Source organism: Cyprinus carpio, chromosome B7 (genome assembly GCF_018340385.1).
Source record: "Cyprinus carpio isolate SPL01 chromosome B7, ASM1834038v1, whole genome shotgun sequence".
In the NCBI taxonomy this organism is placed as follows: domain Eukaryota; kingdom Metazoa; phylum Chordata; class Actinopteri; order Cypriniformes; family Cyprinidae; genus Cyprinus; species Cyprinus carpio.
In genome coordinates this window covers 13188513-13215611 of record NC_056603.1, presented here as the reverse complement: position 1 = coordinate 13215611, position 27099 = coordinate 13188513, and the positions used below count along the sequence as shown (strand labels likewise).

The window sequence follows — 27099 nt, the reverse complement described above, 5'->3', positions numbered from 1 at the left end:
TGTCTTGAAGCTCAGCGGTGGAGGGAGGTCAGAGAGAAGTCTCCGCTTTGATTAGTCTCCGAGTGCGTCAGCAGATGTTAATGAGGAGACCTTGACCGGCTGCCTGTCCCGCTCTGGCGGTCTTTGTTCTCTGCGTGGAGCTGCTCAGCTGACAGGTGCTGGATGAGGCCGTCAATTATCAGAGCTGAATATCTGTGTCAAGCTCCATGAATTGATCCAATAAAGAGTGCAGTGACAGAAGCGTCCACCGCGGCTCATCTTCATTACCTGCTGAGAGCGTCCTTTGTGACAGACCCCCGCTGCCCCTCAATGGGGCCGATTATTGGCCGGAATGATCCGATCCTCTGGCTTTGATGGATAAATCGTTTGCTTTTTATTAAAACTCAGAGGTTTGGTTACTGAGGTGTGTATGAGGTGAAATAATTTTATATGGTTTCTCCTGTTGGTGGAGTGGACAAAGAAAAGGAAATGTATGACTTTGGGTTTAAATTAAATGGCTAAAACACTGATATTTCCATTTATTTAATATGCTTATTGAATTTTAACAAGTGGTCATTTATTAGATTTAACTCGTTCTTTTCAGACAGATGATAGATTGGGACTTTTTTATGGAGCCTTATGAAATGGTTTAATTTTTTTTCTGAATTCCATTTTCAGTTCCATTTTTCCATTTAAAATTTTCTGGATTCCATTTTTATAGATACATTTTAGTTATAAAATAGTATGTACATAACAACAGTTTATTAACAGTTTAACAAAAATTGCGTTTTCAGGGCCTGGTTTTTTTTTTCATGTTGTTGTTGTTTTTCAAAATGCAAAAAAATAAAAAATAAAATCCCCTTTTTTTCAGTTAAAAATTTTCTGGATTTATTTTTAATTGTTAAATTCAATTCTAATAATCAAAAAGCATATTATTTATAAATAATATAATATAAATATATACAATTAGATAAAATCGTGAAACTTATGCAGTATTGATAACGCAAAAATTTCCCTATTGAATTTAATTTTTTTTTTTTATTAAAATTGAGCAATAAAAACACCTTATTAATTGAAACAATAAATCCTAATGATTTATGATTTTTTACAATAATCGGGCCCAAATTTTTTTATTTATTTTTTTGCATTTAGGGTTAAATACAAATTAACAATCAATCAACAACAGAGTTTTGTTTAAAAGGAATGTTTATATAAATTTTTTATAAATCGTGTTAGCAGTAATTCATCAAATTATGTAAAAACAAAGTGTTTTTTGCATGAAGCAGATAGCACTCAGCACTAATTTTGTTGGATGTCTGAGCCGTTACCTGTTTTGCATGATGATTTTTTTATTTGTGACTTCATCACTTTCTGGCCGAATGCATGTGCTCTTTTCTGCTGATGAGACACCCAGTGACCTCCAGAAGCAGACGGGCGATCCTTTGGCACGTCCTCACGCTCTTTCTCTCTGCTTCAAGGAAGTTTCTTGTTCTCAGTCAACAAGGCTTTTTCACAGTGATGCAGAGGAAGCAACTTCATCTCCGTCATTGTGAGTGTTGCATAATGCTGATTTTAAATGTGGCACGCTGAAGTGTTTTCATGCGGCGAGAGAAAGTGTGCCAGTTCAGGCCCAGACCAGAGACATCCATCATGCAGCAACAGCAGCGTTGTTCACATCCTCTCGTGAGAAGCCAGCAGCAGACTCTCTGAACTGAGGCAAATGAACTACTCACCGTTTTATGATGTTAGGAATAAACCTTTAATATTGTTAGAAATGTGAGAGGTGTGACTTCTCAAATTAAGTATTCACTTTTCAGTTTGCATTTTTGTTTTTATTGATTTTTTTAAATTATTATTATTGTTTATTTCTTTTGAAAAGACAAATAACTAAACTACGTTTTTGAAAAGAAATAGTCTTTTTGAGGAAGAATATTTTTTCATTTTAAAATTAAAGATGTTTTTAATAATAAAAATGTGTGAGTTCTTTAGTATTTCATAGGTACGATTACATTTTTATTTATTATTTTAATATAAATTTAGTTTTGGTATCAGGCATTACAATTATTTTTTGTTTTTTATTTTATATTTGTAATTTATTTACTAAACTTTCATAGTATACATTTGATGCTATTTAGCATTTCATAGGTAAGATTAAATTGATTTATCTTTATACAATGATTATTTTTTTATTTTTATATCTTATTATTTTAATAGAAATTTACTGTTATGTATTATCTCTGATATTATATCATCAAAAAAATTATAAAATGGTAAACAGATGTAAAAAAAAAAAAAAGCAAACAATGCTTTATTTTTTTTTTTAAATCTGTTTACCATTTTATTAATTTTTTTAACAATTTGAGTTTTTCGTAGGTACAATTTTTATTTATTTATTTAGCATAGTTAAAACATCTTTTGGCTGTGATTTGTTCATTTTCCACTTTTTTTATATTTTGCATTTTTCAGTAAATGGCAAGTAATTAAGTTGTACTTCAAGTTTATGGCTGCTTGACTGTTATGACATCTTTTTTGGAGATGGCTGTTAGAAAGAGGCTTTGACCATGATTGCATTGTGATTTATATTTAATTTACATAATGTTGTTTTATTTTTTTATGCAGGTTTTTTTTTTTTGTCCTTCTTTTTCTTTTTTCTTAATGCATTTATAAACATGATGTTTGGGTCCAGTCCTGCGCCATCACGCATGAGATATTAGAGAGAAAGTCTCCATCTGTTTTTGATGCTCACCAGCAGTGTGAAGAGCTTGGCCATCAAATCAGCCCTGACACATGTTCAACATCAGGAGGAATCGCTTCCCATTAAATAGTGGAAAGAATTACCATAGTTTTACTTCGCAGTCCTTTGAGTTAACAACTCTGGCAAATGTTCCAGCGCGAATGGACGCTTTTAATTCTCTTTCTGGTCTCTGTGGGGAAGGACTCAGACATATATGACTTGATTTAGGCTGAGCTGTAATGCTGCTTATTCATCAGCAGATAAATCTCACTTTAAGATGCTGATTAATCATATCACGTCACTGCCCAGCCCTGCACTTCACTGACGCTACGGAATTAACATACAAAAAAAGTATTTTATAAAATCATATAAATTTATGTATGTGTTATATAAAACTTTTGATCCATGAAACATTTTTTGATGTAAATAATCCCTTATTTTATGAAGTATTTACGGCAAATTCACAAAAAAATTTTTTTTTAAAGTGAGTATAAAATATTATATGTATACATATATAAATATTTGAATAACATATAATAATTAAATGTAGTATTATAAAATAATACATAAAAATTGCAAATGCAAATAATCTATTATCCAATGCAATATTTACTTCAAATTCACCACATACTATTTGAAAACTGCAAATATGTTTTAACTTGTTTTTTGGTATAGACACTCTGATATTAATTGGCTAAATGGTTACAGTTACCAGTCGATGCATTAATCGTAAACATGAACATTTGCATATGCATATAGCACCTGGTATACTGTTTTATCAAAGCAGTTTCTGTGTTTTCAGCTTAGAGATTAATACAGTGTCTAATTGACAGTGAGTTTTAATATCTCATCCACCAAATTAATCTTCTTTCAAGATATTGAAAGCATGTTTACTCCCAACCCAAGCCAGATGAACAGTGAATGTGCTTAAATTAGGCCTTATATGACTTTAAATGAGGCAGCAGCTTATTAGCAGATCACTCTTTTACATGTTAGAAAAAGGAGAAATAAGTCACGTTATCTCAGCAGCTGCAATCTGAAGCCAGTAAATCAAGCGTGGCGTGTTATCAGAGCTGTGGACGGATTGAATCTGAGCCGTAATATCACATCACATGCTCCGGCGGCGGGATGTGCTTCTCCATGTCAGATTTCATTCCCACGCTAATTACCGTCCCGAACAAATCCGCCAATCGAGCAACACTGTCATAACAGAGCAGAAGTCATGAGAGTCAGCTGTACGTCACAATCAGTCAGTGCTGGTAAAGAACAAAAGATGGAAAAAGCTCAGCATTCACAACACACATTCAACTGAACGATTCATCAGGAGCATAAATAGGCTTGATTATGATGACATGTTGACTTATCTCTCCTGCTGTGTTTAAAGAGGGAAACGGAGCACATTAACCTTCTGCAGGAGAAGTCAAACATTCGTCTGTGAGCTGCTTTCAATGTGCATCACACGACAGGGACTCATTTGCTAAATGTAATTCATTGATTTGGCTTACAGTGTAGAAATGGGTTCAAGATGCAGTATGTAGAGCAGGCCGATACTTGGGCTTTGTGAGATTATTGCCATCGGCTAATAATCATTCACAGATTATAGAATTAGCTGAGCTTTGCTATGGCCAATTAATATTAATGTTAATTTCTCTTGGGGATGAATGGTTGGATGAATGGATAGATAGATTATAGAATTACTAGAATTAATTGAGCATGGCTCATTGACAATAAATGTTCATTCCTCTTGTGTAAATTCCAAAATTTCTATTTTCAGTTTTTTTTTTAAATAAGCTAATAAATAAAACATCACATAATATTAAGTAAATATTGAGTAAATATTATGCAATTGTGTGTTTTGTTAATATTATGTATTGTTTATTTAATTTCAGCTGTCTCATTTAGCATTAATAAATCATAATTTCCAAAAATGTGTATTATTTATCTATTATTGGAAATTGTAAATATTCAATAAAAATATCTAATATAATAAATAGTGTGTGTGTGTGTGTGTGTGTGTGTTTTAATTAATTTGTATATATATATATATATATATATATATATAGATATATATATATATATATATATATATATATATATAAACATATATATATATATATATATATATATATATAAAACATATATTTATATATATATATATAACGATAAACGCCATTTTATAACAATATAAATATAAAAATATAAATAAATATATATATGAAGAGTTCGGTTGCAAAACGCGATAAACGCCATTTTTTGACATTTGGATTTTATTATTGGAAATCACTGTTCAGATGTACTTTAATCTATGTGTGAATTGCTGCCATTAATAAGATTTAAAAATGTAAATTTTAAGCCTACTACAAAATGTATTTTTTCACAAAACGCGATATCCGCCAGCCCAGTTTCTTTACAAAGTGCGATATAACGGTTAGGCTGTATAGAACGTTCAGGATGCTGCGCGAGCTCAGGATGTCACGCGAGGAGAGACAGTCACCGCCGGTGAAGTGCTCCGAGTTTGCTCAGTGATTTAACGATAATATCAAAACAAAAAAACATGTATTTTTAAAAAGAGGATTCAATAGGCTAACTAAAAAAACGTTTACCATTTTATTGTTTATACTGTAGGCAAGCAGTCAACCACACAGACCACACAAACAAACACACACACACAAAAAAAAAAACACACACACACACACACACACACACACAAACAAAACATTGATTCACTAGCTTTTCTTAATGGTATTACAGTAGTACAATATAGCCTAAGGTTGATATATAGCGTTTTGCAAAAAAAAAAAAAAAAAAAAAAAAAAAAAAAAAAAAATCAATAATGTTTATGTTCTGGACAAAACTAACTCAGAATCTTATTATTATTAATCAATCTTTGTATATACTATTCCATATATTTATGATGTATTGTTTTTTTAACCAATTTAAGATGTTTGACAATGTTAAGATAAAATATGTTGCATTTTGGCATGGTTTTTTTGACTTATTTATGAACTATTTATGGACATAAAATTAAATAAAAAATATCCTGGATTTGAAGAATATTGTGTCCCTGGCCTTCACTGAGCTCAAGTAATAGTTTAATGTACAAAAAATTGTGAATGAACTTGACTGTTGATGTCTTAAATAATAATGTCAAATAACCAACATTTCTCAAAATGGATATATCTCGTTTTGCAACGAAACTCTTCATATACATATACACACACACACACACTCACCTAAAGGATTATTAGGAACACCTGTTCAGTTTCTCATTAATGCAATTATCTAATCAACCAATCACATGGCAGTTGCTTCAATGCATTTAGGGGTGTGGTCCTGGTCAAGACAATCTCCTGAACTCCAAACTGAATGTCAGAATGGGAAAGAAAGGTGATTTAAGCAATTTTGAGCGTGGCATGGTTGTTGGTGCAAGACGGGGCGCTCTGAGTATTTGACAATCTGCTCAGTTACTGGGATTTTCACGCACAACCATTTCTAGGGTTTACGAAGAATGGTGTGAAAAGGGAAAAACATCCAGTATGCGGCAGTCCTGTGGGCGAAAATGCCTTGTTGATGCTAGAGGTAAGAGGAGAATGGTCCGACTGATTCAAGCTGATAGAAGAGCAACTTTGACTGAAATAACCACTCGTTACAACCGAGGTATGCAGCAAAGCATTTGTGAAGCCACAACACGCACAACCTTAAGGCGGATGGGCTACAACAGCAGAAGACCCCCCCGGGTACCACTCATCTCCACTACAAATAGGAAAAAGAGGCTACAATTTGCATGAGCTCACCAAAATTGGACAGTTGAAGACTGGAAAAATGTTGCCTAGTCTGATGAGTCTCGTTTTATGTTGAGACATTCAGATGGTAGAGTCAGAATTTGGTGTAAACAGAATGAGAACATGGATCCATCATGCCTTGTTACCACTGTTCAGGCTGGTGGTGGTGGTGTAATGGTGTGGGGGATGTTTCTTGGCACACTTTAGGCCCCCTAGTGCCAATTAAATGCCACAACCTACCTGAGCATTGTTTCTGACCATGTCCACCATGTACCCACATCCTCTGATGGCTACTTCCAGCAGTTTAATGCACCATGTAACAAAGCTCGAATCATTTCAGATTGGTTTCTTGAACATGATAATGAGTTCACTGTACTAAAATGGCCCCCACAGTCACCAGATCTCAACCCAATAGAGCATCTTTGGGATGTGGTGGAACGGGAGCTTCGTACCCTGGATTTGCATCCCACAAATCTCCATCAACTGCAAGATGCTATCCTATCAATATGGGCCAACATTTCTAAAGAATGTTTTCAGCACCTTGTTGAATCAATGCCACGTAGAATTAAGGCAGTTCTGAAGGCGAAAGTAGATAGAAAACACAGTATTAGTATGGTGTTCCTAATAATCCTTTAGGTGAGTGTATATGTATGTGTGTGTGTGTGTATAGATAGATAGATAGATAGATAGATAGATAGATAGATAGATAGATAGATAGATAGATAGATAGATAGATAGATAGATAGATGATAGATTTACTGGCTTCTTGTATAGCTTGAATGATTATTAATGTTCTCATATGTAGAGCATTTGTTGTGTTTTATAGGAATAATTCTCATGAGTGCGAGTGAATGATGAGCTGTTGCTTTAAGGTTTTCTCATTCGAAGCTTCTCGCTTTAGCTTCCTGTTATGGGCTGTAATGGAAAGCCGTCGAGTCCTGACAGAAAGCAGACTGATGCTGTCATATGGCCGTGTGCATTTATCTGTGGGAAAGAAGTGATTTGTGTCTTGTTGTAATGTATTTGTTTAGGCTTGAGGATGGTGCGATTGCAGCTTGAGTTCATTTCTCTGGCATCCTCCATTACAGGGACACGTCTGCTATCTGAATGTCAGCGCAGTCTAAATGTTTTCATTTGTGTCAGCTGCTGTACGCAGAGCTGCAGATGGAAGAGCGTGATGGGATGAGCAAATCCGTCTCATGACATAATTGGTGGCGTGTTTTCAGTAGTTTAAAAAGTCTTACATTGCATGGTAACCTCTCAGAACACCTATAATACCTGTATTTATAGCCCACAGTCGTGAAAAACCTGTAGACATATCTGTGAATTTAAAAAATGTATGCCTGGAGGAGTGAAATTGAAAGTCATGGAAACTTGCATTTTTCTTGCCTTTAACTTTTTGTGAATGCAATCTGATCCAGTATATGTATGTGTTAACATTTAAAAATAATAATAATAATAATATATATTTATTATATAATATTTAACTATTACTTTTCAATAGAAATCACCAACAGTCATGAAAAACTTAGAAATGTCTTGGAGTTTTACAAATTTAGCCTGGAAGTCATTTCAATGTGTCAAATTGAAAGTCATTGAAATTTCTATAGCAAATAAGCTTTTTTCTTGGCTACAACTTGCTCTTTGTGTGTGCAGTCCCGGTGTGCCTCACACGTCCTGAAAAGTGAAGCTGCGTGCTCTTTGATCGCCCCCTTGTGGTTGGCTGCAGGACAGGTTATAAACCCCGCCCTCTCCATGTAAACGAACAAAAAAAAAAATTACACTTCCAGTATAATTTTCCGAAATATGTTTTTGGTCATTTCAAGTAGTTGTTATCATGCTGATATATGTTCAATTGTTCGTTTTTATGATAAGTTTGATTTTAGCTAGTAATTTGATGGTATAAAAACGGGGTGTGTCGTTATGTTTGATTGGGTCTGTGGGAGTTTGATACCGCAGCTCCAACCTCATGACACTTCAGCGTAGACTCTGGCTCCAAACGAATCTCTACTACGCAGACTCTGGCTCCAAATGACGTCATTTATTCAAGAAGGCAATGGCCATACTGAGATGCTATGGCTTCACTTTTCTGTAGTGGAAGGAAGTGGAGACGCGTCATCCATCTTTTTTTACAGTCTATGGTGCAGTCTTATCCAGTATGATGACTAAACATTCATTTATTCACATTATTTATGTACTGGCCATGCAGTATTTATTTATTTATTCAAAGCCCCTTAGAACACTTCATATACCCTAGAGTACCAATAATACAGTTTTTATACCCCACAATCATAAAAAACCTGGAAATATCTTTGAATTTTAAGAAACGTAGCCTTGAAAGAGTCATTTCTGTGAGTTAAAATTGAAAATCATGGAAATTTCTAGAGCGAACTGCATTTTTCTTGGCTATTTGTGAGTGCAATCTTATCCCGTATTTACATGCTTCAATTATTCAGTAATCAAAGTGGGAAAGTTATGGAAATTCTTTGGTCAAAAGGTTTGAGAAGCCTCTATAATAAAGATGCACTATGAGTGGTTTTGAATGAGAGCCTCTGCTTAAAGACTAAATGTAAGTGGTTGCTTTGGGGCAGAGAGATGCTCTTGTAATTTCGTTAATAACACTGATGCGCCTCGTCCTGGCATGTGAGGACCAATTTTGAGTTTGAACAGACCTTCAGTTCCTCTCCAAGTTTTACTTCTCTAATTCTGCCTCTATTCGTAGACGCCACTCAGTGGTATTTAACTCCAAACGCTAATGAACAGCCTCATCACATCAATGGCCATCATGGAATTTTTATAATGAGTCATAAAGTGCCTTAAGAATAAAGAAGTGACCCGGAGTCTGGATAATTATGGGCTGGCTAATGATGAAGTGTTCCCACAATCCTGACTGCTGCTGAGAAGCGTTCTCAGGCTTTCTCAGGTCAATCTAACCTGCTTATTGGCACCGTGTTCCTCTCACACCCTTATTACCCTTTCAGGCAGAGCCAGCAGAACTGCAGTTTGGAGCACCTGGTTTTGCCTTCAGTGATTACAGGTTATTACTTGGTCCACAAATGATTCAACAGACTTGTAGGATATTGTATCTGAGAACGTAACTGGTTCTGAATTGTTGCTGTCTTTGTGGTGTCATTGATGCCAGCTTAATGCCTTAAAGGCACAATATGCTCAATGTAATTTAATGGCAGCAACAGATGGCATGAAAGTAGCACTTATCCTCAGAATGGACAAATATCAACTGATCTATCATTACTTAAATTATGACTTGAGTGATACTATGTAAGACTTATAGGATATATTGGCCACTCAGCACTGTAGTTTTTAGTAACTGCATTTTTTTTTATTCATTATTTTATTTACTTTTAGTAGTATTAGTAGTATTTTTAAATAATTATATAATATTTTTATTATTATTTAATGTTTTTATCTATTTATATTTATTTTTATTTATTTGTTTTATTTTTTGAAGAAGAAGACAAAGAAATTGCTTTAAAATAATTATAATAATAATTGTTGCTCTTGTACTTTTGCCCTTGTATATATGTGTACGAAGCACATTACAGGACTGGCCTAGAAATGGGTTAGTTGGGTCTTGTGACTGCTAGTGATGGTATCACCTTCCAGACTCCTCAGACAGGCCTTGTTCTGTAATCTTACCCATGTCACGATATCGCTTTTGATTCCATGATTGGTCTGTGGGACACTTTCCAACCTTCTCTTGTGTTTCAAGGCAAACTCGTTTTTTTGCATTTCAGTTTGGTCCTTTAATTTGAAAATAAGTGTGTATTCTACCATTCTTGTTTTTAGTTTCCAAGTTTTTAATGATCTGCACAGTTAAACCATTACAATGTCTGAACCACTTATCAGTATTTTCTCTTTTTCAGATGCAGCAGCTCTTCTATGAGAATTACGAGCCAAACAAGAAGGGCTACATCCGTGACCTCCACAACAGCAAGATCCACCGGGCCATAACCCTTCACCCCAACAAGAACCCGCCGTACCAGTATCGCCTGCACAGCTACTTGTTGAGCCGCAAGATCGCGGAGCTGCGCCACCGCACCGTCCAGCTCCACCGTGAGATCGTGCAAATGAGCCGCTACAGCAACACCGAGGTGCACAAGGAAGACCTCCAGCTGGGCATGCCTCCGTCCTTCATGCGCTTTCATCCCCACCAACGTGAGGAGGTGCTAGAATGGGAGTTCCTCACTGGCAAGTACATTTTCTCATCCTCAGATGGGCAGCCTCCGCGTCGGGGCATCGACTCCTCGCAGAAGATGGCGCTGGACGACATCATCATGCAGGTTATGGAGATGATTAACGCCAATGCCAAGACGCGAGGAAGAGTCATCGACTTCAAAGAGATCCAGTATGGCTACCGAAGGGTCAACCCCATGTACGGGGCAGAGTACGTACTGGATCTCCTGCTGCTCTACAAGAAGCACAAGGGGAAGACCATGACGGTTCCCGTTAGGAGGCACGCCTATCTGCAGCAGACTTTCAGTAAGATCCAGTTCCTGGAAGACGAGGAGATGGATGCCCGAGTCCTTGCTGCCAGGATCAACCAAGACTCGGACTCGCTGTCCTTCCTTTCCAACTCTCTCAAGATGCTTGTCCCGTTCAAGCTGAGCGGCCAAGCCGGCCTCGAACAACACGAACCCAAAGAGAAGAAGATCAACATCCTCGTGCCCCTGGCGGGACGCTACGAGATCTTTGTGCGCTTCATGGCCAACTTCGAGAAGATCTGCCTGATTCCCAACCAGAATGTCAAGTTGCTGATTCTGCTCTTCAGCACAGACAACAACACGGAGCGCATCAAACAAATCGAACTCATGAGGGAGTACCACATGAAGTATCCCAAAGCCGACATGGAGATCAAACCGGTTTCTGGACCCTTCTCCCGTGCTCTGGCCCTGGAGGTCGGCTCGGCCCACTTTACCAATGATTCCTTGCTCTTCTACTGTGATGTGGACTTACTGTTTACCCCCGACTTCTTGAGCAGATGTCGCGGGAACACCATACTGGGGGAGCAGACGTACTTTCCCATCATCTTCAGCCAGTACGACCCAAAGGTTGTCTATGCGGGTAAGGTGCCCAGCGACAACCACTACGTGTTCACCTCCAAAACGGGCTTGTGGAGACACTACGGTTTCGGGATCGTCTGCGTCTACAAAGGAGACTTGGTCAAAGCGGGTGGCTTTGACGTCTCCATCCAAGGTTGGGGACTGGAGGACGTGGACCTCTTTAACAAATTCATCCAGTCCGGGATCAAGCTGTTCCGCAGCACAGACACCGGCATCGTGCACGTCCACCACCCCGTGGTTTGTGACCCCAACCTTGATCCCAAGCAGTATAAAATGTGCCTGGGATCCAAAGCGTCCTCGCATGGCTCCACGCAACAACTGGCAGAGCTGTGGTTGGAGAAGAACGACCACGGTTTCCGAAAGATCTCAAACTCTAATAATGAATCAGTGAGGACAGAATAGACCCGGCAAGCGCACAAACCCACCCACCCGTCTGTCTTCCTCTTTATGGTGTTTTTTTAACTACCTTATTTATTTTTTACAGAAAAGACTTCTGTGGATATATTTTGAAACAAGAACTCGTTTTTTAAACTGTACAGGAGCAGCGCGACACTTTCAGACTCTGATCTTTTTTTTAGCAGCATAAGGAACATTGATCTATTTTACCAATCCAATACTGATCATTATTTTTATGGCACCTCACATACAGACTGCTGTGGACCTCGCTGGAAAATGTGTCAGGATGGAAGAGGGAGTATGGACACGGACATGTGGTGTCTGGCAAACGGTAAATGTTTATTTGTGAATGTTTACAGAGAGCTATGAACAAGTGATTCATCCTTGGGAAAGGGGATCTATAAAATAACAATCTTAATTGTGACAATTAAGGGCCATTGATCAAAAGTCGCTCCCATTTTTTTGGCTTTTGGTTTGTTTTTCCAGTTTATTTGTCTGGGGGATCCATTGCAACACTGTTTTGTTTCCATTGGTTTTGATTTATTTTTTATTGACTTCTGTGAATGAAACTGCTGGATGTAGATCTTTCCAACTCATTCCCACTGTCTAATTTATTGAACGTTTGGTTTCGTACAATATCGGGCTGAGGTTGTGTATATTAGAAATTGTATAACCGTCTCAGTCATGGATAGTGTTTTTGTTCCTCTACGTTTTCCTCTCTCTATCTCTAATTGCTTTGATTACCAAAGACTTTTTTGCACAGTTGCTGTAGGTGATTTTTGTTTGAACGTGCTTGTGTGTGTATGTGCGCATGTGTGGATGTCTGAATGCAAGACGGTGGAGTAGGAAAAGGGTTTGAATTGTACTGTAGGATGGTGGTACTGATGACCAGATTTCTATTCTATACGGCTTTATGAACGTATGTCGACAACAAGCAACAGGTTTAATTTGCTCCTGTTCGTTATTTAATTTTTGAGACGGTTGCATAAAGGCCATTCTCCTGTTATTGAGCCATGCACTCCACAGAGGGAATCGGCCCAAACCGCCACCTCGCCTTCTGAAACAAAGACCAATCTCCCACAGTAGTCTTGTTTCTTTTTTTCTTTCATTCTTTTTCTGGGGTGTTTTCATACTTCAGTTCTCTGTTAGCCCCCATACAAATGGGACAAAGGTTTTATATTTAATAAAATGGAAAATGTTTATCCAAATGCATCATGTTTTGATTTCTGTGTCCAAAAGGTGCCATGCCTTAAAGCCATTTTGTTTGCCTTTAAATTGCTTTTTAGAGCATCCAAATGCACACATTTAAAGGAACGTTCCAGTTGAGATCTATTGGTAACTCACAAACAGATGTTTACTGTAGTGCACTATGTATATGTGACAAATTCAGTGCAGAAAGTGCCTGCATTAATTATTCCATACAAAAATTTTTATTTGATGTGTAATGTCATCTAAATCATCCTTTTAGCAGCAAAACAGCTTTTTAGTAGATGCTTTATCCAAAGTGACTTTTATGCAAGGATAAAAAAAAAAAAAAATACATCAGTGAGCATTTTTCTTGGGAATCAAACCTCTGACGCTAGTAAGCCTGTTTGTGCAATTCTTGAGTTTTCTTAAGTCCTTTACTGGTATCAATGCCAGTATCTTGCGAAACTTGCCAGGGTTACCAGCTCTATGTCGTCATGACAGGATAGAACGATTGGATTTAACTTTGCATAAACAATGTTAATAAACAATCTTTCACACAACCTAAAATATTATGACTTCCATTGTGGGACATTACTGTTTTTATGAGTTGTGAAATGATGCTTTCAATAGCTCAATTTGCATTAAACCCAGAAAACAACTAGAGTATCTAATCTCATGTTGTGTTGCAAGCATTTTGACCCAGATTTTCTTCTTCCCGAAAATGCTAATCACACTGGACTAAAACCAAAAATAATTTAGATTTTTTATTTTTTTTACTTTTTGGGGGGATTTTTTCCCCACCTGTTACGTGTAGTGTTTCTGTTCAAAAATGATCAGCATACAAAAAAAACTGCTTTAAAATTTCTCATGATATAATATTCCCGAATGTTGAGTTCAATCTTTTTATGAACTTGTTTTCTTTCAACTAGCACAGATTTTGTGTTTCCTATTGGAACCGACTGATCGTAGGCCTCATTGATCTGAGTTTATGCACCTGTGCTAATTGAAAGAAAACAAGTTGACTATCACACAATTTTTGACCTGGAATGCCAAATTAAGAAATGTTTTTCTGCACAACACAAAGAGTTCATAAGTCAGAGTGAAATTACATTTTAAAAATAAAATGATGTCTTTAAAAATCTCACTGTTGAAAGCTTCCCAAGCTGTGACCTGGTAGAAGAGTTCAGAAGCGAGGAATGGATGCTGACCGGCAAACATTGCAGGTAATTATAGGAGGCCCCAAAACTGCAGCGGCCAACAAGCATCACCTTCATGAAATGCAAGTCTTCACGCACACGTGGAGAAACTCCCACGTAAGCATAAGCCAAGACCTGAATTGATTCACCTTTCCTGCTGTTGATCGTTACTCAATTTAAAACATATAAGCTATACCTTTTTCTCCGCACCACAAAATCAATGCTATCGAGAGATCTTATTCAGTGCTGTACTGGCTCTGTTCCAAAACCTTGAAGGCTGCCTACACTGAGTGCATTTTAATGTGCTTTCGCTATTAAACCTGTGCCAAAATGTAGGCAGAATTGTTATAAGATACCTTAAATTTACATTTGATGTATCTTAAATAGAAAACGATTTCCCATTGCAAGAAACTTGAAGAAAAACCAATGCAAGACGGCAGATGAACTGAGAGAAAAGTTAGTTGATAGAAATATTTTTATGTTTTTTTTGAGATTATACTCTAATGTCATTATATGTCTCTTCTGAGGACTGAAACAGTCTCTTATGTTGTTTTTCAAGTCAGATTCGTGGTGCCTCGGTAGGCAGCGAGCAGCTCACTAGGTTTTGGAATGGAGCCCATGTTTCTACCATTTTCCTCCAGTGTTCCTGCCCTGAGAGTGGATTCTAATCTGCTTTGTGGTTTTCTTTTTTCCTGCTTGAGTTTGAGTCACGGCACCATATGATGACAGCCCTGCTTGATTGTGCAATTCCCTTTATACAGGACTATGATTCAGGAGATATCTTGCATTTGACATGAGCAGCCTGTGTTTCGTTTGACCCACTGCTCCTAATATTCCACACACACACCTTTAAAATAACATTCCTTGTGTGTGAAACGGGGCACTTGAGGAATGAGCAGGTTTAGGGTTTTTGCTTGAGAGACTGAGAGGAGTTTTTGTCTGTACTTGAATATCTGTGGTTTTCTTAGCGAGTAAACCATGCTCATTTAAATACGTTTATTTTCTTTCTCAACATTAGGCTAAATTCAACACTGTAATACCATACTGAGGATAAAATTACACTTCTTTTTCCCCCCAGTTATACTTTTAATAAAGTGTTGGATTAAAAGTCAGTTCTGTTACAATTTCAATAAGGAAATCACCCTAAGAAGCCATGCATTTGCATTGTGAAAAATGTATCAGGGTTATTATCATTAACTAAAACCATAAAAAAGAAATTAATAAATTAAATAACTTATTTTTCTCTCTTTTTTAAAACATTAACTTGTAGTATTAAAGCTAAATAAATTAAAACTAATAAATTCATTGAATCTTATATAATCCTAAAAAAATTATATTAAATAAAAAACATAAAAATGACAAAAACGCAACAAATGCACTAAAACTAACTAAAAGTGGTCAGAAGAAAATAGTCTAATTCATACTGTGTGTGTGTGTATAATCAATCTTGTTTTATTTGAAATATTTCAGCATAATTTTATATATATATATATATATATTAGATAATAATATATAAATAATATAAATCTAAATATTTATATAAAATAAAATATATTATAAATTATCAATTATAATATATGTTTTAAATTATTATAAATATCTGTGCTTTCTAAATAGATACTTATCTAGCTAACATTTCTGGTCTCGCATGTTGAGATAAATGAATAATCCAGAGTCAAAACCATAATCAACACTGATATTAGACCCAGATATTCAATAGCGGTCTGTCAACATGGGTTTTTAATTTTTATACACCCCCAGAATTAAATACTTGGTTACATTTTTGATTGTAACCACAGAAGCTTTAACTTACAAACATCCATTTAATCCTACAAAATCAAATGAATACTTCAAGTAAATCTTCAACTCAACCAAATCATATAAAAGTGAAAAAAGTTTGTAAATAAGTTTGTTTTGCATGGCAGTCGATGTGCTTATTGACAAGTAAGCTGGAAACAAACATGTCAGGACTAAAACTGAATGCCGCCTTTGTTCGACTGCCATCTCATTTATTTGCATGAACATGAATTTGCAGTTGTATGATGTTCATAGTTGATGTGCTGACCAGTGTTAAACTGAACGTTCTGGTTTAATGTGTTTTAGTCGTGACCTGACTGGCCAGAAGAGCTGAAACCAGATTAATAATGGTGGCTGGAGCTTGTTAAGTCTCGCTTGAACAGCAGGCAATTGGTTTTAATGTGAAACAGTGCTGTGTCATCACCTGGCTTTCAAAAGACCAAATATTACCCAGCCATGATTTTTCCTGGCACCTTGCTGCCAGTCTTTGGCATGAATCTCTCTGGCTTGGCTTACGGCTTCTGCTGTGAGGTGGATGTGTTTAAAAGAACAGCTAAATTACTAGTTTCTGAAGTCCTTTACTGACGCGACTGCTTCTGATCTGTGTCAAACTAAGATTTTTATTTCTTTGGTGGACGATGTGGCCAAGTGGTTAAAGATGCAAGCTGGAAAGAACTTTCTAGTTCAGTGAAAAATTACAAATGTTCCAACATACTTCCTCTTTCTCCCTCTAAATTGCCTAAAATGTCCAGGTTTTGGCTTTGTTTTCCTATTGTTTTCATACTTGCTGATAGTAAAGACTGTATTTAGTTTGACCAATAGCGTGCAGGCATTGAACACAGTCGACCAATTGTGGCGAGGAGGAGGCGGGATCTACAGAAAACGTCCAAAACAATCAAATAGCCTAATATTAAGTAGCCTATGTGGACTGTAGGGAGAACAACAACAGATAAATAAAGACAAAATCCGGGCATTTTAGGGAATTTAGAAATCGCAGCCAAAAACCTTTGGATAACAATATCAGATGAATTAGTAATAGCAAAGTCATTGTAACTCGGCGGCCATCTTTGAAACACCTCTCCAGCATACAAGTGCAACTCCTATCTCTTTGAATCGGAAAACATCAAAATCTCCAAAACTATTTAGTAAACTTTTCATATTTGAAGTCTTTGGTAATAGTTAATTTGGTATTCAGTTGTAATTCACAGGTAATTCACTCCAAAGTTTTTATCCACATCGTTGGACAATAATTCAACAAATCTCTGCAGGTGTCATGATTAAACTGAGCTGGGGTGCGTTTCCCAAAACCATAGTTGCTAACTAAGTTCGTAACTTTGTTGGTTGCAATGCAATTTCCCATTGCCAACCAACTAAGTTGCTAACAGGTTAGCAACTATGGTTTTGGGAAACGCACCCCTGACTGGGTCACTAAACATTTTTCACAGATCATTTAAAACACATTTATTCAGACGTGGCCTAAAATACTGATATCTGAGTGTGTTGTTTACTTACACTAATTTCTACCTATGAAAGCCGTTTTCTGTCATGGAATTAAAAAATAAATAAATAAATACTTTCCCCTCACAGTTCTGAGTTTAAATCTCACAATTCAGACTTTTTCTTGCAATTGTGAGATATAACATCAGATTTGCGATAGGATACTCTCTTCTAAAAAAAAAAAAAAAAAAAAAAAAAAAAAGTTCTGACTTTTAGTCTCTGAATTTTGAGTTACATCTGGTAATTATTATTAGTATTATTTTTAAATGAGACTTTTTTTTATCACACTTCTGACTTTTGCGCATTTCTATCTCACAATTCTGACTTTTCTATTGCAAATTGTAATGTAGGCTAATTCAGTTCTGACTTTACATCTCGTAATTTTGACTTCTTACAAATTGCAAGAAAAAAAGTCAGAATTGTGAGAGAAAAAAAACAAAATTACCTTTTTATTTTATTAGTTTTATTTATCATATTGGACTGCCTCTCCCCTCACGCGAGTCGATCTCGCGTTTGACGCACGCAGCTTTCTGATGTTTTCACTGGTTTAGTCATAAAAATCCGTATTATTTGCATTAACTTTGCGTAATATTTGGTCTAATGTTTCTGTTTTTATTTTTGTACTGTTGATTGTTTTCACCATTTGTTTCAGCAATATGCACTTCCTTCAAACCATAAAGTGTCTATTAAGACAAATCCAAACATCAGCAGGATAAGGAGAACAATAACACTACCCCTATGAAGGGTGGATTCTGACAGATCTAAGGCTTAGCAGGAGAAGGAGAAGGAGCAGTCGACCCTTCCGTCGCCGTCCAGTCCGTGTCCATTTTTGAATGGGATTAAATGGGAGGGCAGACGACAGACCCGCGGCGACGTCACGGCGACGTCACTGTTGGAACCAATCATAGGCGGAGACGTGACGACGGCGTACGTAAGAAATTTATCAAAAATAGTACGTGTACTAAGTACGTCTGAACTAGGTACGTAGCCTTAGATGACGCCTGATATATACGTCGTCTCAATATACGTCGCCTCACATGACGCCTGATATATACGTCGTGTCAACGTCGTCTTACACGAAATGTAAAATTGCATTACAGTGGATGTATTTGTAACAGGTTATTACTGTTATTTAGATATTTCCCCAAAAGTGGTAATAGTGCATAATAATTACTGCATAATAGAGTCTTTTATGTTTGATAAATTCTGTTTAGCTGTTAAGTTGGTGTTTGAAGTGAAGTAACTTACAGCACATCAATGTTTAGTTTGCTTGCTTGGATGCTACAAAAAGTACGGAAACACAGAGGATATGCATGATTTCTGCTTGAATCACATTTCTTTCTTGTTTCCTTGTGATCTCGACATAAAGAGAGTGTAATTTTAACAGAAATAAAGTTGTATTTATATTTATATATTCATTAGACATTCGATCTTTAACATTAAATGGCATCGAGAACAAAGTCGTTCTAAGCAAACATGCTTAGGTTTATTAATTTATCATATTTGGGACGCTAAGGCTGTGATATTAATGTTGTCCACTAGATGACGCCATGGGATTGATTTTAACCCAAATATAAGAAGTTTTTATTCTTATGAATTGAAAAAAAAACGCTAATGACTTACTTAATTTGGATAACTATGGTAAACTGACAGTATAGTTTATAATTACAGTACATAACAGAACTCTTTGAAATGTATATTTATCATTACATTTTTTTTACTTTTCTAGACCTCAAGACAAAACATCTCGATAGGATTAAATACAAACCCATATTTAATGTTTATTTGATTGACAAAAGTGCAAAAAAAAAAATTTCAATGTTTTCACTGACTAAATAAACAGTAATCTGTAAATATAAGATAACTGGGACAGAAACACGTTTCACACTGTGTCACATCAACTTTCCTTTTAATTTCAATGTTCAATTGTTTGTAAATCGAGGATAATAATTGTTTCTTCTTCAGCTGCTCATCAGACTGTGGTCATCATTGCCTGAATGTCCTTGTCATGATTGGTCATACATGTTCAATAAAGGAGACAGATCTGAACTGAACATTCACTCTGTCTACCGTGCTGCTGTAGCACATGCAGAATGAGAGCATTGTCTTGGTCTAATAACCATGGACTTCTCATGAAAGATGAATCTTGATGGCAGTGTGCGTCTCTGTACAATGCCAATATAATGCCTCCATGTCTGTGTACCCTCACACATTCCAGTTACTCATGCCTCTTGTTCTGATAAACCCCCATCCAATGAGAAATGTTAGCTTTTGCATCTATCACTAGTAAAAGTCTGGAAGACCCCATCTGTCTTTAATTTTTATATCTCTCCTTATCTTACACACTCAGTTCAGTTCACGGAGCTCTCTTTTACCAAGCTAATGAACTGAATCAGGAGTGTTAAATAAGAGAGACATGCAAAATCTGCATATACATGACCAGGACTAAGAACCAGGCCTAGGGATAAGCAATGAATGGAGTGCACCTGGCATGCAGAATTAGCTCCAACCCTAGTCAAACACACCTGCATTTTGCCAAACAGTTGTCTTAATTAAATTTATTAAGCACATCAATAGTAGTTAGATTTTTAATTAAAAAAATCCTTTAGATTTTTTTTTATCCTCCAATGTGGTGGATATTTCTTGTCGAAGTGAATTTCTCGCTATATCAGCATAGTTTTGTGGCTAAACATTTTGTGAAGCCTGCATTTTTCTGAATTGTACCATATCTGTTTCCAATAATATTCATTGTGTTTCACTGTTATGTGGAACACATCTCTTGCAACTCAGTCAACAAACTCATCTGCAAAGTTCATCTGTTGACTTAAAGTGCAATGTTGAAAAACATTTATATATATATATATATATATATATATATATATATCTATATATATAAATTTTAAAAAAAAAAAAAAAAAAAAAATATATATATATATATAATCATATATTATATATATATATATATATATAGATATATATAATAATTTATAACGCCAACACAAGATTCCATCAATATAGATCTAAATATGCAAACTTGCTCAATCACACTTGGGCTGCTGGCGCCCTCTGTAGGCATTTTTTATAATACATATTGTACATACATTAATTGTTTAGATGAACATTCCTTTATGTATTTTAACAGTGTTCAGTGAAACCATATGATTACTCGCTTTTAATGTTTTATTTAAACCAATTATTGCCTTGTCGTTACAGATATTTTAAGTCTACTTTTAAAGATTTACAGTTTAAGCAACTATTTTCAAGTCCTTTTCTGTATTACATAAAAAAAAAAAAAAATTTGCAGTAGATTGCTCATTTAACAAAATAATCATTAGTGACAGCCCAATTTAAAGTGTTTCAAAATGCACCTGAATTTTTAATACACTTCTTTAACAATTTATTAAAATACCTTTTCATTACCTTCTCTCGACCAAAATTATTTAGCTCAATGGTTGATATGCACATTTTATGGTCGACATGGACTCGGCAAACAGGACAATTGTGAGAACCATACCAGAGTGTTAAGTAAAATTATTAACATAACCAATATATCAAAAGTAAAACCTCAGAATGGCACATATCAGACTAATATTAATTAATGTGTGTGAATTTATGTTGATGTTATTGTGAAAATACAACTAATTTTCAGCTCTGTTGATGGTGTATAATTTGTAGTAAAATAATGTCAAACCAAAAAATTATTTAATTTACTCTATTTGAGGTATTGAGTGTATGTCACAGTCTGTGGAGGTGGCGTCTGTTGAGGCGGCGTACTTATCACGCGTCTGTTGAGGCGGCGTACTTATCACGCGGCTGTTGAGGCGACGTACTTATCACGCGGCTGTTGAGGCGACGTACTTATCACGCGTCTGTTGAGGCGGCGTACTTATCACGCGGCTGTTGAGGCGACGTACCCTTTTGACACGCAAAAGTACACGACTGTCGACTTCGGCAGGTAATCCTGTCACATTCCACTCGCCATAGTGTCCCCGCGCTGAGAGCGATATGAACACACCGCAGAGCCGCCTGTTGTTCCCTTCTGAATAAGTAATGACAGCAACCTCTCTCAGTTTGTCCCAAACCTTGACTGTTTCCATTAATTCGGCCATTAAAGTTCATGTATTTGTGTGTCATCCACTGTGTTCGACAGCAGAATGGATGATCCTTGCAGGCACTGAAGCGCGTCTTCACACACTTCCTCCCACATCTAACGATCAGGAACGTGTTCCTCAGACTCCAGATAAGATCCGTTTGGGCGACGTGATGTCGGGATGTGGACAGATGCAGGCCGTTCCCTGCTTCATCATCATGGCGAGTTCTGTGGTCGACTAACAAAGTTAATATATTTATACACACACACAATTTTGGTGCAGCCTATTATTTTGTTTTTTATTATATATACAGTGGCTCAAAGTGATCACTTCTTGACACTGAAATCACAATAAAATGGTCTTAGAAAATGAAATGTATATATAAATAAATACATATATATATATAGCTATATATATATACACACACACACACACACAGTAGTATATATATATATATATATATATATATATATATATATATATATATATATATATATATATATAGTGTATAAATAGGGGAAAAAAATATTTTTTTTAGTTTTTCAAAGTAGTTTTTTGTTTTATTTGGTGGTACATAAGGTCTGATTTTGTTTTAAAATATGACAATATAAAATATATTTTAAAAAACAATCACAAAAATAATGTAAATTTAATATTATTTAAATATGGTTACCTTGATTTTTTGACCTTTTTTGACCTTGATGTTGCTCAATCTTCCTTATAACACTGTTGTTGTTTTGATGAGGTTCTGGTGAGATGTGCTGTATAATCTCTCAGGAAAGATGAGTCCCTGCTCTTTTTTTTGACCCAAACAGCTCTGAATTCAAATTTGTTACACTTTTAAAAGCAAATTAAATAAAATGAACAAGGTTGTTCGTACATGACCAGCCGTCCATTCAGAGAGTGAGTGGAGCTCAAGCACTTGAATCATTTTATCACGCTCTGCTTTCAGAGAAAACAAAGTTTAAAAAGCAACATGCTAACAAGACAAGCATGAACTCGCGAGAGCATCTGCCATGCTGCTGTGGGTTTTGGGGAAGGTGATTAGCATCCATGAAGCGCCTGCTCATCCGCCTGCCAGCCAAACTTCCTCCACATTATACCGCCGAACTACACCGCCATTGTTCCTGGCCAAAGAAATGCAAAGATGTGCTTTATTTATGTGGCTTAAAGTTCCTGCGAATCAGCACTTTTGAGCGTCTCTGTGTGAAACATTTCCTGTTCGTTCTCAACCCAAATCCTAATGCTGAATTAAAGGGATCAGGTCTCCAAGAATTCAAATTCTGTACTTTACTCAGCCTATAGTGTCATTCAAAACCTTTATGGCTTCTCATACAATGAAAGGCGAGAAGGAATGAATATTAAATCTCTTTCTCACACATGTGGACTTCAGAAAACTTGGAATAGCCTATAGGCCTACTGTTTTTCTTGGAATAGGCTACTTTGCCTACTTACACATTTCCCACTGATATATTCAAATGTATAAAACATTACCACATAAAAGGAAATGTAAAATTTATCAGGGCTAAAAGTTCTCCAGCACTGAAAAAATAATACTACATTTAAAAAAAAAAAAAAATCACTTAAGCGTCCCAAATGATACGCTATGCACTTATACACTATGAAGCCTACTTTGTACTCAACCATGTATAGTATGAATTATGTAAGGTTATTATTTTGTCATTCATAATCAGAGTCTGATAGCCCTTCCCCCTTCGCTATGTAATTAAAGATGTGACAACTGAGTGTATGAAGTGTCCAACATTCAATTTTTTTCCGTTATTTAAGTGCATCATCCGGGTATTTAAAGTGCACTTTTTGTTTTTGGAATTTTCAGTGTAAACGCACTACTTGCACTATTTATACAACAAAACATAATAGAAAAGTGTATTAGTAAGTGATTTTGGACGCACCTCATGAGTTTGCATAACAATGGTATGAGAGGAGCACTGCTTTCACTCTCAACCAGACTAACATTACTAGCCAATCAAAATTTTTTGCTCTTATAAACATGAGACGTGCATAATAGTATCCAACTGCAGTCACAGCCCTGATGAATGGAGAAGCGTGACATGTTAAAAAAGATGTGTACAGTGCATTATCTCACTAGATTTGTTACGTAAATCATTTATAAACCTTTGCCAACACATGAGAATACATCAATCTGTTTCTAAATATGCCATTTATTTAACATTGCAATTTCAAAATAAAAGTTCCTGCATGTGCCCAAATATAAAAAAAATTAATGGATTTAAACAGTTTAATCGCCGCTTTAAAGTAAAAAAGTCACCAGGCCGTTGGCGCCCTCTGCAGGTATTTGTTATAATACATAATGTACTTAAAGTGTTAGTTCACCCAAAAATGAAAATTAGCCCATAAAATACTAATGAGGTCAGCGCTGCATGCGCTCGGTGAGTCTCGTGAATACCAACGTTTGTTTACAGGAGCAAAGGAATCAAAGTTTCCTTACTTTAGCAAAGGAAATCCAGTCTCCTCTTGGCTTATATCAAAATCCTCCAACATTCTTCTTTACAAATCCTCGTTTTGTACATCTAATTAGTGACCGTTGTTTTGATCTCTGCCCTGCGCTCCCGCGTTCGTCACTTCTGAGTGGCCATGCGCAAAGACAACCTCATACGTCATCCGCCCAGAATTGCTTCTGTGTACAACGGAGCACAAGCTAGATTAAATTGATTATTACATTTTAAATATGGCTATTTTTCTTGCAAAAACACATCGATTCGCTACAGGAGGACTTTGTTCACCCCCAGGAAATTTTTTTATGGTTGGGCACTTTTTATTTAACTTCTTTTGGACTGATGCACTGCAACACCCGTTGAGTGCCATTAAACAGCTTGAAAGATCAAAAACAATTTTTTATTGATAAGCTGTGATATAGCTCATAATTTTCCAAGTGTATGATAAAGCTTTCATTCTTCAGGTCAACCATATATTCATGAAAAAGAGAAATCAGTTTGAATAAAAGGAAAGCAATAACTTTGCCATAGTATCCTTTCAAATGTTAAAGTTGCTTTGCATGTGCTGAACCCCCCACCCCTGGAAAAAAGTTCAGGCTCAGGATTTTTTTTTTTTTTATTTAACCCCTGAATTATAACCCCCCTAAAAAAAGAAATCACACTTTATTACTGTATTTATGATGAGTAAACAGTATACAAATTACATTACTTAGACATTACACATTAAATAGATAGGCTGTTTTATTTGATATTATAATTTCTATATATTTTTTATATTTTTATATATGTATAAAAATATCACATAAAATAATGTTGTAAATATAAAATACATAAAAATCATAAAGTATGAGCTAGTTTTACTTTTAATTTTGTAAATATTATTTATAGAAATTTAAAATATATGAAAATAATAACCATTTAGTAAAAATAATCATAAAAAAAATCTTAATTTAAAAATATATATTTTTAAAAATCCCAAATTAAATTAATGTTTTGAAAGGAAATATAGGCAGTGTTTTATTACTTTATTCATTCTGATAAACAAACTATATTTTATATATTTCTTATATAAAATATTTAAAAAAAAATGTAAATGTAAAACATTTTTAAAAATCACAAAAATGTGGAAACATTTTATCAAGATGAGCAAACACAAAAACTATTAATGACATTATACAGATGAAAAAATTTAAAGTTATATTTGTATTTGTATTTTATATATTCTAATTTGAGATATTTTGCATATTCTTTTAGAAATTCTGTATAGTTATTAGCACATTCAAATAAAAATAGAAAAAATGAATCAAAATAATGTGACACTCACAAAATGAAATGTTTGATTCATGATAATGAAAAACTTACATTTGACATTATCCAGATGAAAAGACACTGAATAGACAAGTCTTCGATCACTAGTTACACAACTGCAGTCACAGAGGGCATGAATATTCAAGAACACTTGATCTTATCAGTTGTGTTAATGTGAAACACACGTTTGTAATTGCTGAGATATCTGTGTCCAGTTGATTCATGGCAGGGTTCTGTCTGTGGGGGACGTGGTGATAAAGACTCAATTGTTTGCGTGTGTGGCAGCAGGACGAGAGGCGCTTTCTGAAATTTCTCAGAGGAGATGTGAGCTTGCGTAATAATCTGCATGTGTCATCGTTTGAGCTGCTGTGTGCCAGAAAACACCACGAAAACCAGCTTTGCCATGGAACTGATTCAAGCGAAATAAACCCGGACATGAAGCCGAGTGGGTTTTGTTACACCCTGAAGGGGTTTAAGTTGGAATTATCTGATTTTCCATTCAAATTTGGCAGTTAAACTTGAATTTCAAGTTCTCAATGTAATTCTGGTGCACAGTAAAGTCCAGCTTCATAAAGCTTCTTTTTCGGAATCAGTGGTTCCACAAAGAACCTTTAAAGGTGACATATCATGAAAATCTGAATTTTCCAGGTTTTAAGTGCTATAATCAGGTCCCTGGTGCATCTACCAACCAAGCAAACGTGAAAAGATTAACCTAATAACTTTGTTTTGGTAAGTCTTTCTAAGGATGTGGGTTCGAATCTCAGGCCGGCAATACCACGACTGAGGTGCCCTTGAGCAAGGCACTGAACCCACAGAGGAGCACAGAACACTATTTAGAGTCCCAGCCTCAGAGGAGACAACAGAGCAGTGGATTTACTGATTTATTTAATGTATATTGCTGCTGCCACACAGATCTAATAAACAAGCGATTTATTTCCCAGCTGTTTACCTTCTCAGGCATAACGACTGTTTTTGTAACCTTTTTTTTGTAATGTGTGCTTTTAACATAACGTTAAACTTGTGTGTGAATGAGAACTTAGTTTAGTATTCACATGCTGTGACAGCTGCTTCAGATATGTGCTCTCAGAAAACCTTATATCAGAAGTTTAAACTAATATGGTTTAAAATACATGATTTCAGCATAATAAACATGATAATCAGAACCAAAACAGATGTTCTTAGCAGGTCCAAGCTGTATCGATGCAGCTCTATTCTGGAAAAAGGGGCGGGGAGCATTTGCATTTAAAGAGACAGGCCCGAAAAACAGTTTCCCCTCAAAATAGGCATTTTCAAAATGATATAATAAATTATCTGTGGGGTATTTTGAGCTGAAACTTCACAGACACATTCTGGGGACACCAGAGACTTATATTACATACTGTAAAAAGGGGCATTATATGTCTCCTTTAATGTGCACCCTTCAAATGCAGAAAAGGTTCTTTAGATCATAAAAACACTAAGAAGAATGATTCTTTTGAAGCAATAGTTGACACAAAAATGAAAATTTCTTGAGAATTTACTCATCCTCAGGCCATCCAAGATATATATGAATTTGTTTCTTCATCAGAACAGA

At 35.7% G+C, this 27099-nt stretch overlaps 1 protein-coding gene across 1 annotated transcript in view; it reads left to right on the top strand.

The window, feature by feature from the left end:
• Window positions 1-13184, top strand: part of chsy1 (chondroitin sulfate synthase 1) — a 79074-nt gene extending 65890 nt beyond the window's left edge. The window contains exon 3 of the mRNA XM_042727317.1: window positions 10380-13184. Coding sequence (XP_042583251.1) covers window positions 10380-11978 — 1599 coding nt within the window. The 3' untranslated portion in view covers window positions 11979-13184. The remainder of the gene's footprint in view (window positions 1-10379) is intronic.
• The last annotated feature ends 13915 nt before the right edge of the window (window positions 13185-27099 follow it).